General features: G+C 46.0%; 1 protein-coding gene across 2 annotated transcripts in view; it reads right to left on the bottom strand.

The window, feature by feature from the left end:
• Positions 1–13,842, bottom strand: part of SLC28A1 (solute carrier family 28 member 1) — a 68,949-nt gene that overhangs the window by 32,344 nt on the left and 22,763 nt on the right. For both annotated transcript variants that reach the window (XM_069980417.1, XM_069980427.1), the window contains 3 exons: positions 13,626–13,815; positions 12,916–13,057; positions 9,319–9,432 (listed from right to left, as the gene is read on the bottom strand). In XM_069980417.1, coding sequence (XP_069836518.1) covers positions 9,319–9,432; positions 12,916–13,057; positions 13,626–13,815 — 446 coding nt within the window. The remainder of the gene's footprint in view (positions 1–9,318; positions 9,433–12,915; positions 13,058–13,625; positions 13,816–13,842) is intronic.

A 13,842-nucleotide genomic window follows, 5' to 3' on the forward strand; every position in this document is an offset into this window, starting at 1 on the left:
TATTCGCCTAGTGTGAGTTATAGGACCTAGGACTGGCCCTTGGAGGGTTGTGTTTGAGGTGGCCCATAGGAGAGAATTAGGGTGTATTGGGGCTATCCATAGTTTTTCGATCATCATCCACTTTGTGTAGGCCAGAGGCGTTGCCCAGGCTGGAATATGACGCAGGTGAGCTGCCCAATAATAGCAGGTTAAATCTGGTAGTGCCAGACCTCCCTGATGTTTAGGGGCTTGAAGAATATTCTTTGCAACTCTATGTCGCCTGTGCGCCCACACAAAGCGAAGGATAGATGCTTGAACAGTTTTCAAAACGCTCATAGGGACGGGGATTGGAAGAGTCTCGAAGTAATAGAGGATCTTAGGTAAAATAGTCATTTTGACTGCTGCTATCCGAACTAATAGTGAAATGGGTAGAGCATTCCACTTTTCCAAAAGGGATCGGATGTCAGCAAACAATTTAGGAAAGTTATGCGCATACAAAGACGAGTATGAATTGGTAATTTGGACCCCTAGGTATTTGAGGGAGGTGTACTTCCAATTATACTTAAAGTTCGTTCTGAGCGTGGACAGGAGCGGGTCGGGGATATTAATCGGGAGGGCTTCCGTCTTGGAAGCGTTTACCTTATACCCGGACAGACGACCGAAGGTAGCCAGTAGTGTGTGTAGGTTAGGGAGGGAGATATGTGGATGAGTTATCGTAAGTAGGATGTCATCCGCAAAAAGGGATAGTTTGTATTCTTTCCCCCGTATTTGGACCCCATGAATGTCCGGGTGGCGGCGTATGGCAGACGCCAGGGGTTCAATGCACATCACAAAAATCAGCGGTGATAGAGGGCACCCCTGGCGTGTGCCATTGTGGATATCAATCACTCCAGACACAGCATGTGGAAACTTGATAGAGGCCGTTGGTGAAGAATAGAGACCTCCGACCGGGGCGTGATCGGACCACGTAATAAGGTCCATGGATGCATCCACCATGCTCCGCAGTCCCAGTATATTTCCAAAGAAATAATCTATTCTAGTGTAGGTACCATGTGGTGACGAGTAGAAGGAGTATGATTTATCTCTAGGGTGATTAATCCTCCACATGTCGTATAGGGAGTGTTTACGGATTAGTTTACGGAATTCCCTAGCTAATGTGACTGAGGAGGTTGGGACCCGAGTCTGGGTTGGCGAGAACCGGTCCAGTTGCTCTGAATAGATCATATTAAAATCACCACCCAGAATGAGCGTAGAGGGGGCAGCCTTGAAAGTCTAAGAAGTAGCCTATTTAAAAAACTAATTTGGTGGGAGTTAGGTACATATACGTTACATAAAGTTATAGGGGAGCCTCTGTACGTGCCCTGTAGGATAATGTAGCGGCCTCCAGGGTCTAGGGTTGAGGTGGTAACCTGCATAGGACAGTGTCTAGAGAGTAAGATTGCAACCCCCGCGTGTTTACTATTACCATATGCTGAGTAGGAGGTAGGGAATTTATGTTTAGAAAAAATGAAATTGCCCGAGGAATCGTAATGTGTTTCCTGCAGAAAAACTATGTCGGCTTTGGCTTTGGTGAATTCAGTGAGGGCCAGTCTACGTTTAGCATTGGAATTAAGGCCATGAACATTCAGGGAAAAGAGTCGGACCATCGCCCACAGCACCAGTATAACTTATCTCCGACCACAGCAAACAGAACAAGGCTACCCACCAATTCCCTTGGGGTGTGACCAGATATAGGGGGGAGGAGAGACCACACTAGGGAGGGGACAGACGAAGAGGTACGTAAACAAACAAACTAAACTGAAAAGAAACAAAGAAGAGTAAGAGATCAGACAAAGCCAATACAACTTAAGTTACACTTTACGATAAAGTAAGGCTTTGAAAGAAGGTGAAACTACTAAACCAATAATCAACTATACCAGAGGATCCCTCGGTATTTCCGTGAGGGTTACCCTGGTGAGCCCCTGTAGGGTTCACAATTAAGAAAGGTAAGTGTGTAATCTACCAGGATTAATCCGACTCCCCCAGCCCATTAGGTAAGGAGGGGCCGGAAGAATCCAGTACTATTCCCTTAGGGGGGCAGGGGGAAGAAAGACTGGACTAACCAGGCAGGTATCACAACCAATAGAATACACAGAAATGTAGTGGGAAGGCATTTGCTCAACCGCCTGAACCTGAGAAAATAAATTAAAAAAAATAAAAAATAAAAACAAAACAAAAACATGGCACTCAAAAAGGACCAGGTGCGTTACTTTAACCCGTTATTTGACACAAATAGGTACTAAATGCGGTAATCGCTACAGTGGGAGATACTTCAGTTAACTACGGAACCAGAACTCAAATAGGTCTTAAGCAAAGACACAGGATCAAAGAAGATGATATCCACATAGTTTGCAGCTCCCGACACGGGTGGAGACAGAGAGACTCAGCGAGAAGAAGGTGTAGAGGCGGGCTTGGAAGGTGTAGACTTTCGCTTCTGATGCTCCACTCGCTGCCACTCTGGCGGGGGAGGTCTGGGAGGCATCGGAATCTCCCAGTCCAGTATGTCAGGGCGTGGGATATCGATAACTCCGCAAAATTCTTCCAGGTCGGCATGGGAAACCAGTGTAGCCGTCTGACCATTTCTCCTGGCAATGAGGGCGAACGGGAACCCCCACCTGTAGGGGACGCTGTGTTTGCGTAGCAGGGAAAGTAACGGTTTCAGATGTCGTCTCTTTTGTAGGGTCAGCCAGGATAGGTCCGGGAAAAGTTGTAAGTTATGTCCTTGATAGGTTATAGCATCCAGTTGCCTTGCTTTGGTCATAATAGCTTCTTTAGTCGCGTAATCAGTGACACAACAGATAATATCCCTGGGTTGCGTAGAAGCGCTTTTAGGTCTGAGCGCTCTGTGGGCCCTATCCAGCTGTATGGTAGTATCAGCTGGTTGTTTAAGCACATCGTTGAAGATAGTCTGCAGTATAACAGATAGATCTTCTGAGGACGTTTCAGGCAGTCCTCTGACTCTAATATTGTGCCTCCTGCCCCTGTTGTCCAGATCCTCTAGGTGGCGAGTTGTTTCTTGTAAGTGATTTGTGGTCAAAGCTACATGCTTCTGAAGAGTTGAGATATATTTCCTGGTGTTATCATGTTGTTCCTCAAGGCCATCCACCCTCGCCACGACATGTTTCAAGTCTTTGCGTATGTTTGCTATCTCCGCTCTGCAGGTCTCCTTTACCTCCGTGACTAAGGCTTGGAAGTCATTCTTGGTTGGCAGGGCTTGCAGTAATGCCCTCCATTCAGGCGGGGCCGAAGAAGATTGTGGATCCAGTGCCTCCTCCTGTATAGAGTCAGAGGAGGAACGCCACCCCTTGGCAGATGTTAGGATAGAAGGGGTCATCCCATAGTCGTCTTCATGTTGCGAACGTTGCGAATGACCCCCTTCATGGTGGCGTGTGTGGGCAGCCGGCCCTTTCTTTACTGAGTTGGCAGTCTTAGAATTCTTGTAAGGCATGATTGTATCGGTACCACACTCAGAGTCAGTTCCACCTACACCCAGATGAAGTGGGGAAGGTGCAGGGGTGTGCAATGCTGTGTTGGTCAGTTCAGGAAGCACACGTTTAGGGGCAAAGAACCGCAGTAGTGACTGTTGTGGTAAGGAGGGTAGAGGAGCAGCAGTAGTATTAGAAGTTGGAGAGTCTGACTCCCTCAGGAGAGGGGGGATCTGCGATCTTGAATTATCCAGCACGCTGATATAGATGAGGGTGGCAAAATCCCACCTATGGGTAGTGGGGTAGGGTATGTTACAAGCTAGTCCGGGGCCACAAGAGTTAAAATGAGAATTGCAAGAAAGACACAGGTGCAGAGGCTTACTCTCCGTAGCCAGCGGTACAGGGTCCCTGTGTAATCGCAACAACGCTATTGCAATTTCTGTAGTGAGTGTCTAAAATAGTATGCAGCAGGCAGCCAGAGTGCAGGTGAGGGTGTAAGACCTGGGGATAATGAATGTCACAGATTTGGGCAGGCACCAGTGGGCCCCTAGGTGCTAGGCCCCCTTAATCCCCCTTTAGGTCTCTGCAGTGAGGTGCGGCGCTCTGCTGCGGCAGCCTCTCCCGGCAGTGAAAAGCCCCAAGATGGCGCCGGACAGCCCACGTGACTGGGTACGGAATGCTGGCTACAGGCTTGTCCGGTTTCGGACGGGGCTGTAAGGTGTTTCGCCTCCCGGTACTCACGTGGAGTGACTGTGGTGGGGTCTGGTGCCGGCTGCGTATAGCTGTGCGGGGAGGAACCGCCAGTGCCTTGTGTCGTGCGAAGATGGCGGGCGCTGCTGTGAGAGCGGAGCACGGGGATCCGTCCCGCGGCTCCAAGATGCCTGTAGGCGCCGGGTAAGTGGAGCGATAGCGTCCTGGATGTTTCCCACGGCGGTTTCCGGGGCAGGAGAATGAAAACGGGTGATGGGAAGCGGGTAAAGCTGATGTAGCTGGCGGTGTGGAGCGGAGCTCTTCTACTACGCGGCCATCTTGCCTAGCGTCCAGACACGCCCCTCCGCAATATAAAAGTCTTAACAAGCAAACTGCTTGCAGTTGAAGTTAGGGTGAATCTGTAACCCACTGACTGCCTACTGAGTTGGTGGACCACTAGATAGGTATTAAAGTGAATGTACCATCAAGTACATCACTTTTTTTTTTTTACGTTACCCAGTCAGCAACGGGATTCCAAAAGCACAGTCTTTTTTTCCTGCGGGTTCAAAGTTTGTAAATGTAAAATAATGCACTTGGGTAGGAGGAATCCTCTATCCAAGTATCACATTGGCAGTTCTGTGTTGGCAAAGACTTCAGAGGAGAAGGATTTAGGGGTAGTGATTTCTGACAGCCTTAGGCTATGTTCACACTGCGTATATGTCCGGCCGCATATTTTAGCGGCCGGACATATACGCTGTAAACTCCGGCCGGGGATTTACGCTACTTGCGGCAGGCTACGTACGGAGGCGCGAACTTACACCCGAAGTCTACTTACGCTTCCCGAGCACCCTACGTAGCAATCTGACAGCGGTCTTTTACTTGGAAATCTTCGCCTAGCCCCGGACACCCCACAGAACCTTTTGGATCGGCACAAAAAGCTGGCAAATTGAAGAAATCACCACTACATACGGGACCGCATCGTAAGTTACAGCATTTTCGTCCTCAAACAACGGTCTGGTTCATTTTATACGGCGCCGCGTACGATCCTCGCGTAAGTTCTTACGTAGTGTGAACTGTGCCGCCGTATATCGTATACTTTCCATTGTATGCAAACTACGTAAGTCTCCGGACGCTTATTCACGGAACACGCTACGTCCGGAGACGTACGTAGTGTGAACATAGCCCCCAAGCGAATGTACCATTAGGTACATGACTTTTTTGTTTCTTTCATTAGCCAATCGGCGCTGTTGCAGGGATCCTGGTGGTGCAGTCCTTTTTTTTTTTAAAATGGCATGTATCGACCTGGCTCTATGCACTGGAGGCGGGCCCGCTCTTGTCCATTAGAATCAAAACACTTTGGAACGTGCTCATGCAGCGAGCCGGGGCTTGTGTGGAAGAGAGTGAGGGGAATGAGGAGAGGATGATGATGGTGGTAGTAGTTTTTGGCTGTTAGGTGGTTATGCCTCTCCTGAGTGTGGTGCTGAGCTCCTAAGTGAGGAGATGCACTGAGGGCTGCAGAGTGAGAGTGTGCTGTACCTGCAGGATGGCTGGGTCTTGTGGTGCACTGACTTGTCACATCACAGGTGGGCTCGAGGGCTTCCACAGGTACAGGGGACTCTCTGGCGCTTCCCTGAATTCTCTCTCTCCTGTGGGCTACTGCAGAGGTTCCTTTAGGGGGGCTGCACCTGTGTGTAAGGTGGTCAGTGGTGTGGACCTGTAGTTCCCCCGGGGCCAAACCCAAATACTGCTGTCCGGTAGTATGGCCCTTGATGGTAATGTGGTGCAGGTAGACCAGGACAACAGGGAGACAAGGAGGGAGGCAGTATAACAATAACTCCTTTACTAATGGACTTGCAGTTGTTTTACAGTCCTGTGGCATACAGCTGTTAATAATGGCAGCTTTGACTGGGTTACTGTACTTGTGGAGAGTTTGATGGTGTGTGGAGAGAGGATCTGCCTCAGATCTTGGTCTGTCAGTACGTGTGGGACGCTGGTGGGCACTGTGATCCTGTGGACCTCTTCCCCAATGGTGCTTGAGTCTGTATTCCCTCCCAGTCTGCTAGGGAGCTTTCTGCTTTAGTTACTAGGCCGGGCCTTAGGCCACAACTTTCGGGTCCTAGAGGTATCCAGGAGTCCTAGTAAATCTTACCCCCTCGAATTCAGAAAGATGGGTGCAGAGGCCTACGTTAACTCTGCTCCCTGAACAGCCAAGTCCATCCACTTGGGTTCCTGATCTGAGGATTCCCACCGACCGTAAATGTGCTGGCCCCTTCCTGAGGGTGCACCTGACAAACTTTCTTTCAAAGTCTCTCTTGTTGTCTCACCTCCAGCTGATATTTTGCTGCTCTGTTAATGATCTTTCCTTGTTCCCCTCAGCAGCTTTGCTCTGTGGTGATCTCATCTCCTGAGGTGATGTTGTTCCCTCAACAGCTACTCACTTGTCTCTGCTAAACACTAAAACTGCCAACCTCTTTCTAGCAACTTCTAGGCTTACAACACTAGCGAAAGCAGTTACCACTAAGGACAGTAGGTGTCGCTGTTTTGTGTGGTGGGAAAGCATGTAAGCCATTCTCTGCCTGCCAGTTACACTGGTACAGAGAAATACACATAACAGTTTAACATAAGACATGTTACCTCATAAAATATACAATAAACTGCTTCTAGACAGGTGCCATCCTCAGCCCAGCTGCAGGAATTGCTCTCTGGTATACTACAACTTTACATGAATAAGGTAAATGGCAGACTGGTACATAGGGATAGAGAACCCTGCCCACAAGAGCTTACAATCTACAATATGGGTCTCCAAACTGCGGCCCTCCAGCTGTTGCAAAACTACAATTCCCATCATTCCCGGATGGCTAAAGCTTTGGATTTGGCTGTCCAGGCCTGATGGGAAATGTAGTATAGCAACAGCTGGAGAGCCGCAGTTTGGAGACCCATGATCTACAAGGTAAGGGGAAGGAGACAGAAAGTAAGGGGCAACCAGTCAAAGTGTGAGGCAGAATTATTATAGGTTACAGGAGCACAAAAAGAGGTCATTGGAGAATTAAAGGTTGCATGAGGGACAGCAGTGGCATATAAGGTCAGACATATATGCAGGGGGCAGGTTGGGGATGGCCTTGTATGTCATAGTCAACAATTTAAAATGAATAAGTTGGGCAATGGGGAGCCAGTGAATGGACTGGCAGAGGCAGAGGTACAAAGGTGGAAAAAGGTGGATAAGTCGGGCAACAGAGTTAAGGTTAGACTGGAATGGAGCAAGGGTGTTAGATGGAAGGCCACTGATTATGCAAAGAAGCATGCATACAGCACAGTAAGGTGGAGTGGAACTAGGGCCTTATAAACGATAGGCCCTGCATCCTTGACACCATTCACAGCCTTAACCCCTTAGCGACCTATGACGTACCTGGTACGTCATGGTGCCGCGGGGGGTGTTCAGAGCGGGGTCCCGCCGGGACCCCGCTCTGAACGGAGCTGATCCCAGCTGACATGTGCAGCCGGGCAGTGCCTCTATTAGCCGTCGCGGTCCCGTTGCCGCGCCGGATAATTAAGCACTTTAATGCAGCTGTCAAACCTGACAGCTGCATTGAAGTGCTTCATGCACAACAACCCTGGTGTCTAGTGGGTGAGATCCGTTCTTTTGGCCGGGCCGGCACTCAGCGTCGCAATGACGCTGATCCTGGCTCGGCAATAGATTGCTATGGCCTGCAGCAGGCCATAGCAATCTATGACCGATCTAATCGATCTTTGCTGTGTATGTACACAGCATTGATCTCTATGAAAGATCATTGCTGTGGATATACAATTTCCCCAGGGGGACTTTTAGTTGATGTAAAAAAAAAAGTAAAAAAGTGTTTTTATTACTAAACAATCCCCTCCCCTAATAAAGGTCCAAATCACCCCCCTTTTCCCATTTTATAAATATAAATTAATAAATAAACAAATAAATAAACATATTTGCTATCGCCACGCACGTAATCTCCCAAACTATTAATTAATTACATTCCCGATCTCGCATGGTACACGGTGTAAGTGCAAAAAAATTGCAAAGTGCAAAATTGCGCATTTTTGGTCGCATCAAATCCAGAAAAAATGTAATAAAAAGTAATCAAAAAGTTGTATATGCGCAATCAAGGTACCGATAGAAAGAGCACATCATGGCGCACAAAATGACACCTCACACAGCCCCATAGACCAAAGGATAAAAGCGCTATAAGCCTGGGAATGGAGCGATTTTAAGGAACATATATTTGTTAACAATGGTTTGAATTTTTTAAAAGCCATCAGATAATATAAAAGTTATACATGTTATATATCGTTGTAATTGTAACGACTTGAGGAACATGCATAACAAGTCAGTTTTACCATAGGGTGAACGGCGTAAATGCAAAACTCCCCAAAATCAAAACAAATTCGGGGTTTTTTTTCAATTTGACAGCGCAAATTATTTTTTTCCAGTTTCGCAGCATATTTTATGGAAAAATAATGCGTGTCATTGCAAAGTACAATTGGTTTCCCAAAAAATAAGTACTCATATAAGTCTCTAGGTAAAAAAATGCAAGCGCTATGGACTTTTAAACATAAAATGGAAAAAGCAAAAGCGCAAAAACGAAAATTGGCTTTGACCTTAAGGGGTTAATAAAGGGTTTTTTTTTTTTTGAGAAAATAAATCCACAGACAAATAAGAAATGTTCTTAATGCTATTATTGAAATATATCCAGCAGTACCGCCAGCCCAGTAGGTGGTCATAGGGTGACAGATTTACTATAAAGACGTTGTCCGTGCAAAACTAAACCTTGTTGTAAATTGTTATAAAATGAATAAATGTACACTGCTGCAGCCACTGATTGGATGGGCCCTGTGGGGTTAGGACAGCACAAAACCTAGAAGAGGCAGAGAAAGAGAAAAGCGAGGGACCAGGAACCTTAATGCATAAATGTGGGACTGGAGGAAGTGATTATAGTAGGTTTATTATTTTTTCACCGCCAACTCTGGAAATATTTGTTTTGCTCATTTAACCCTTTTAATTTCATAGTGGCCTCACAACAGCTGCAGTGCAACCACTACATGCAAACCTAGCCTTTCTTCAATTTAGATGCAAATCTAGTTTCATGATCCAATTATCTACCATGTATATCCATATATATATATACACTAAGTGGCAATTATGTTTTTGGCACAATACCTTAATTTGGTCACCTAGAAACTTAAAAGCCTGGTAACCTGGCTCAGTTCGAATAATGAAGATTCCCAAAACAAACTCAAGTCCAAGACCCCAAAATACAGCTCGCCAAGATACCTACAGTGCAAAAAAAAGAGAAATTGATACAATGTTTTTGGTTACAGTCTATATAAAGGATTAAAAGGGTATACTAATGTTCTAAAACAAGTGAAATTTGCTCAGGCTGGTTAAAAGAAAAAAAAAAACTGCTGTTGTGACTTCTGCCGGTCTCCTGTTTCTTCTTTTCTCTGTCTCCTTCTGGCCAATGAGTGACCGAGAGGGCAGGTCCTGCTCCAAACTCATCCTAGAACCAGGCAGAAGAGTGGGAGACCAGAAGGAGCCACAACATGAGCTGCAGCTGGAGAAACCAGTGTGAGAGAACAGAGATGTGAATCCTCACACTGTAAACCTAGTATTATCACTGGCCATCACTAACATGAGGCATGAGCATTCAGAAAGGAGTAGAATGATAAAAAAGTAAATCCAAGACTACTTTTACAAATGCAGACATACACACTAACTTCCAATATGCAGCATGATTTTTTCTTCGCTCCTACAACAACTATTTCCTCCCTATTTAAAGAGAATCTATCAGCACTTTTTCTGCTTGTGAGGTGCTGACATTGTGAGGAAGGTGTGTGTGTGTTACCTTTATCCACAATCTGATCTGTAACTTGCGGCACAAGTGCCAAAGAGGAGTCATTGTACTGCGTTCATGCCGCACTTTGTCCCGCCTCCCAACTACTTTCTCCTCCAAGCTTCACCTGAATATTCACTGCGGACTGGCTCCGGCCTTCCTGGTGATGTCATCTGTGGCTGCGCATGCTCCGTTGACAGCAAAGGCCGCGCGCGCCCTTGTCAGTTCGCGCATGCACCCTGGTTCTGTGCGGCCCGCGCGCTCCCGATGAATAATTCCGGCCAGAGCCTTTGCCCTCAGTTGATGCGCAAAGTGCGCATGCGCCGTAGAGCATCAGAGCGGCACATGCGCACTTTGCGGATTATTGGTCAGGAGCACGCGTGGCGCACAGAGCCAGGGCGCATGCGCGAACTGACAAGTGCGCGCGGGGCCTTTGCCGTCAACGGCGCATGCGCAGCAACAGATAACGTCGCCAGGAAGGCCGGAGCCAGTCCGCAATGAATATTCAGGTGAAGCTGGGAGGAGGAGGTAGTTGTGAGGCGGGACGAAGTGTGGCTCGAACGCGGCACCATGATTCCTCTTTGGCACTTGTGCCGCAAGTTACAGATCAGATTGTGGAAAAAGTACAGCAGCTACCGCAAAAATAAAGGTAACACACACACTAACACACACACACCTTCCTCACAATGTCAGCACCTCAGAAGCAGAAAAAGTGCTGACAGATTCACTTTAAAGATTTGTGAGTTTTACAAGGTGACATAATAAGCCTTCAATCAATACCTACTAGTCTCCCTATACAGCTCTCCAAGGCTATGTCCCTGACAGTCAGAAAAGACAAGCCTTAACTGGTTACAGTAAGTGCACCTATCTATTCTGGGTCTAAAGTGAGTGACATATTGTGTCTCCTTGTAAGCAGAACTGATGACTGCCTACGTTTCGTGGAATACAGTGTGTTATAAAAGTTGGTTAGAACCCATTCCGTAGTAAGCCCTGCAGAATGCTTTGGATCATATACATTGTATCTATTATTATTTTAGCTTTAGCTACAGTACATGGGTGAATATTGATCAACTTATTACATTTGCTAGCACTGCCAGATAGAGATGCTTTATATTACATCTTTATCTGACAGTTGATCAACACTACGCAATTTAAGTTGTTATCTTAGAGGACAACTCCGGCGCTGATAAAAAAAAAAATGAACTAAAGCTTCAGTTGATGTCTTAATTTTTTCTTCACTTCCTGGTTTGGGCTTTCCCATGATGCACTTTGTCTCCTGTGATGTCTAACTGACTCTGTGGAACTGTTAGATGGCTTACAGCTTGCTCAGCCAATTAGAGCTGAGCAACCTAAGTCATCTGACAAAGAGAGGCAGTCTTAACAGGACTTAGACCCGCTTCCCTCTTGATGATGTAATTCTCACAAAATGGCTGCTACATGAAAGCCTGGGGTCAACAGTCATTAGGTAAGAATGAAATTACTTCACTTGCTGGTGGGGGGTTGATGGGGGAAAAGATAGGAAAGGGGGGCAGATAGGTGATTGAAGCATATTACAAAGTTACTGTATATAGCTTTTCACCAGAGTTGTCCTTTAAATTCAAGTTATCTTATTAAAGGGCTTGTCTGGGGCCACATAATTGTGTAGCATTTACTTAAGCCCCTATTACACGGGACAACCTGAGGAGCAAACGAGCGCTGTCAGCAGGGGAGGCTGCAGGGAGCTGCGGGGGGGCTGCCCGGGTGATCGCTAGATCGTCCGGGCAGCCCATAGAGGATAGCGGTGGTCTGCTGCCTCCTCTCCTATTCCGCGGAGCGACAGCAGCAGATCACTGCTATCACAGTCGTTTGTCTTTCAAAATGTTGAAAGACAAACGACAGCACAATCAGCCGACATCGTTCATGTCGGCTGATTGTTGTCTTCTATTACATGGGACAATTTTCGTCAGTAACGGCCGATATCAGCTGAATACGGCCGACAATCGTTCTGTGTAATAGGGCCTTTTCTCTACCCAGATTCCCTGCTGCATCTGTCCTGGCAGTGTCTGTTGAGCTAAAACAAAATCACTGTTTAGTGGGAAATGGGGCTCATTGGGAAGGGTGCTGTGAGGGCAAGTGAATATAACTTTCTGTTTTATTTTTATGTGAGCCCAAGCTAATACTACACAATTCTGTGCACTAGATAATTCCCTTTATATGACAGTATTGCACCTGACAGAAATATAATAACTATTGTCCTTATAGGTGTTACATTAGTGAGGTAGTGATAAATTTTTACCAGCTCACAAAAAGGCGTTTGTTTCTTAAAGTGATATTATCACCCCCTTTCCATACATTGAAAAGTTCTCAGCACTACGCTTAAGCTTATATTTTGGACATTTCATATCTTACCATATAAAGGATTTCTTGTTGCGTGTTATTGTTGGTAGACAGTGCCATAGGGACGGGGCTTCATGGCCGTCATGTCCCATAACCCCACCTACATTGACGCTGGAGGCCTCGCCCCTCTGTGACATCATCACCACCTAGGCCCCATCTGTGACAGCCAGAACAGAGGGTGCGGGGCCTGGGTACATTCTGCCCATTCTGATGACACAGTGGAGGTGGCGGGACATAAGTGTTGATGATGTCATGGAGGGGCGGAGCCAATGGTATCGATGTAGGCGGAGATATGGGTCACATTGGCTGCCAAGCCTCGCCCATACAGCACTGTCCACCAACAATAACATGCATTTTTGTGAGGAGACACCACCAAGAAATCCTTTATACAGTAAGATGTGAAATAGAATATAAGAGAATATAACAGAATTTAACCTTAAGAAGGATGCTGAGAACTTGAAAGTTTTGAAAGTATTGAAAGGGGGTGACAATATCACTTTAAAACAACAATAAAGTAAATGGGTTCCCAAATTAAAATATTTACTTACAGCCCGGTGGTGCTTAGACACTATAAAGAGGAAAATAACAAACATGCAGACACCACCAAAAGATATAAGCTGAGAAGGTCTCTGGGCTGTGTCCACTGCCAACCAGACGATCAGTCCGATAAGAACCAATACAGCAAATGTCCTGAAAGCATAAATGTACATTTAAAATGTTTATATTAGATACACTAAAGTTTTTCACATTTGTCAGTGTCAGGCTATATTCACACAACGTTTAAAAAAAAATGACATCCTTTATTTTGAGTCCCAAAAAACATCAGTCATTTCGCGTTTTGGGCGCCTGTCATTACAATGACAGCTGTTGGTACATTATTCTACTTCCTGCCCCCTTTGGGTGTGGTTCTTTTTTGAAAGTCCATTAAATTAAATAGTAAAGACGGGGAAAGAAGAGCCCCCCAAAAGTGTGCAAACGCCCCTTGTCTGAAAAAACGTCTGTGAATAATTGTGATAAACATTAATTTGACGTCCACGCAAATAACTCCCTTTATTTACTGAAATAGAATTCTAGATTAGATATTTTGCTGAATTAAGTGTGTGTAATGTGAAGGATTGCTCATACTGTTTGCGAGTAATTAACCTAGTTTTAGTATATTTCAGCTTCATGGTATGCAGGTCAGCTGCCCAACTAGTATTTTTCTTAATTCTAGATTATGTTAACGTGCCATTGACTTTCTAGAAGAAGAAAAACTCACCATTTCATCCATTTTTTGTTCTTCTTCAAGCATTGACCAAGTGGTTTAAAGAAATGTTTAATATGCTTGCCAAATCGTGCCACCAGGAAGTCATAAGTCAAGAAGAAAAGGACCACACATGTTATCACCACTAAAGCAATAGCGCGATTAAAGTTCAGGACACAAGCTGCAATGAAATAGGCTGCATACCCTGCAAAGAGTAAATACATTGTTACTA

The sequence above is a fragment of the Dendropsophus ebraccatus genome, chromosome 1 (assembly GCF_027789765.1).
Source record: "Dendropsophus ebraccatus isolate aDenEbr1 chromosome 1, aDenEbr1.pat, whole genome shotgun sequence".
Lineage (NCBI taxonomy): Eukaryota > Metazoa > Chordata > Amphibia > Anura > Hylidae > Dendropsophus > Dendropsophus ebraccatus.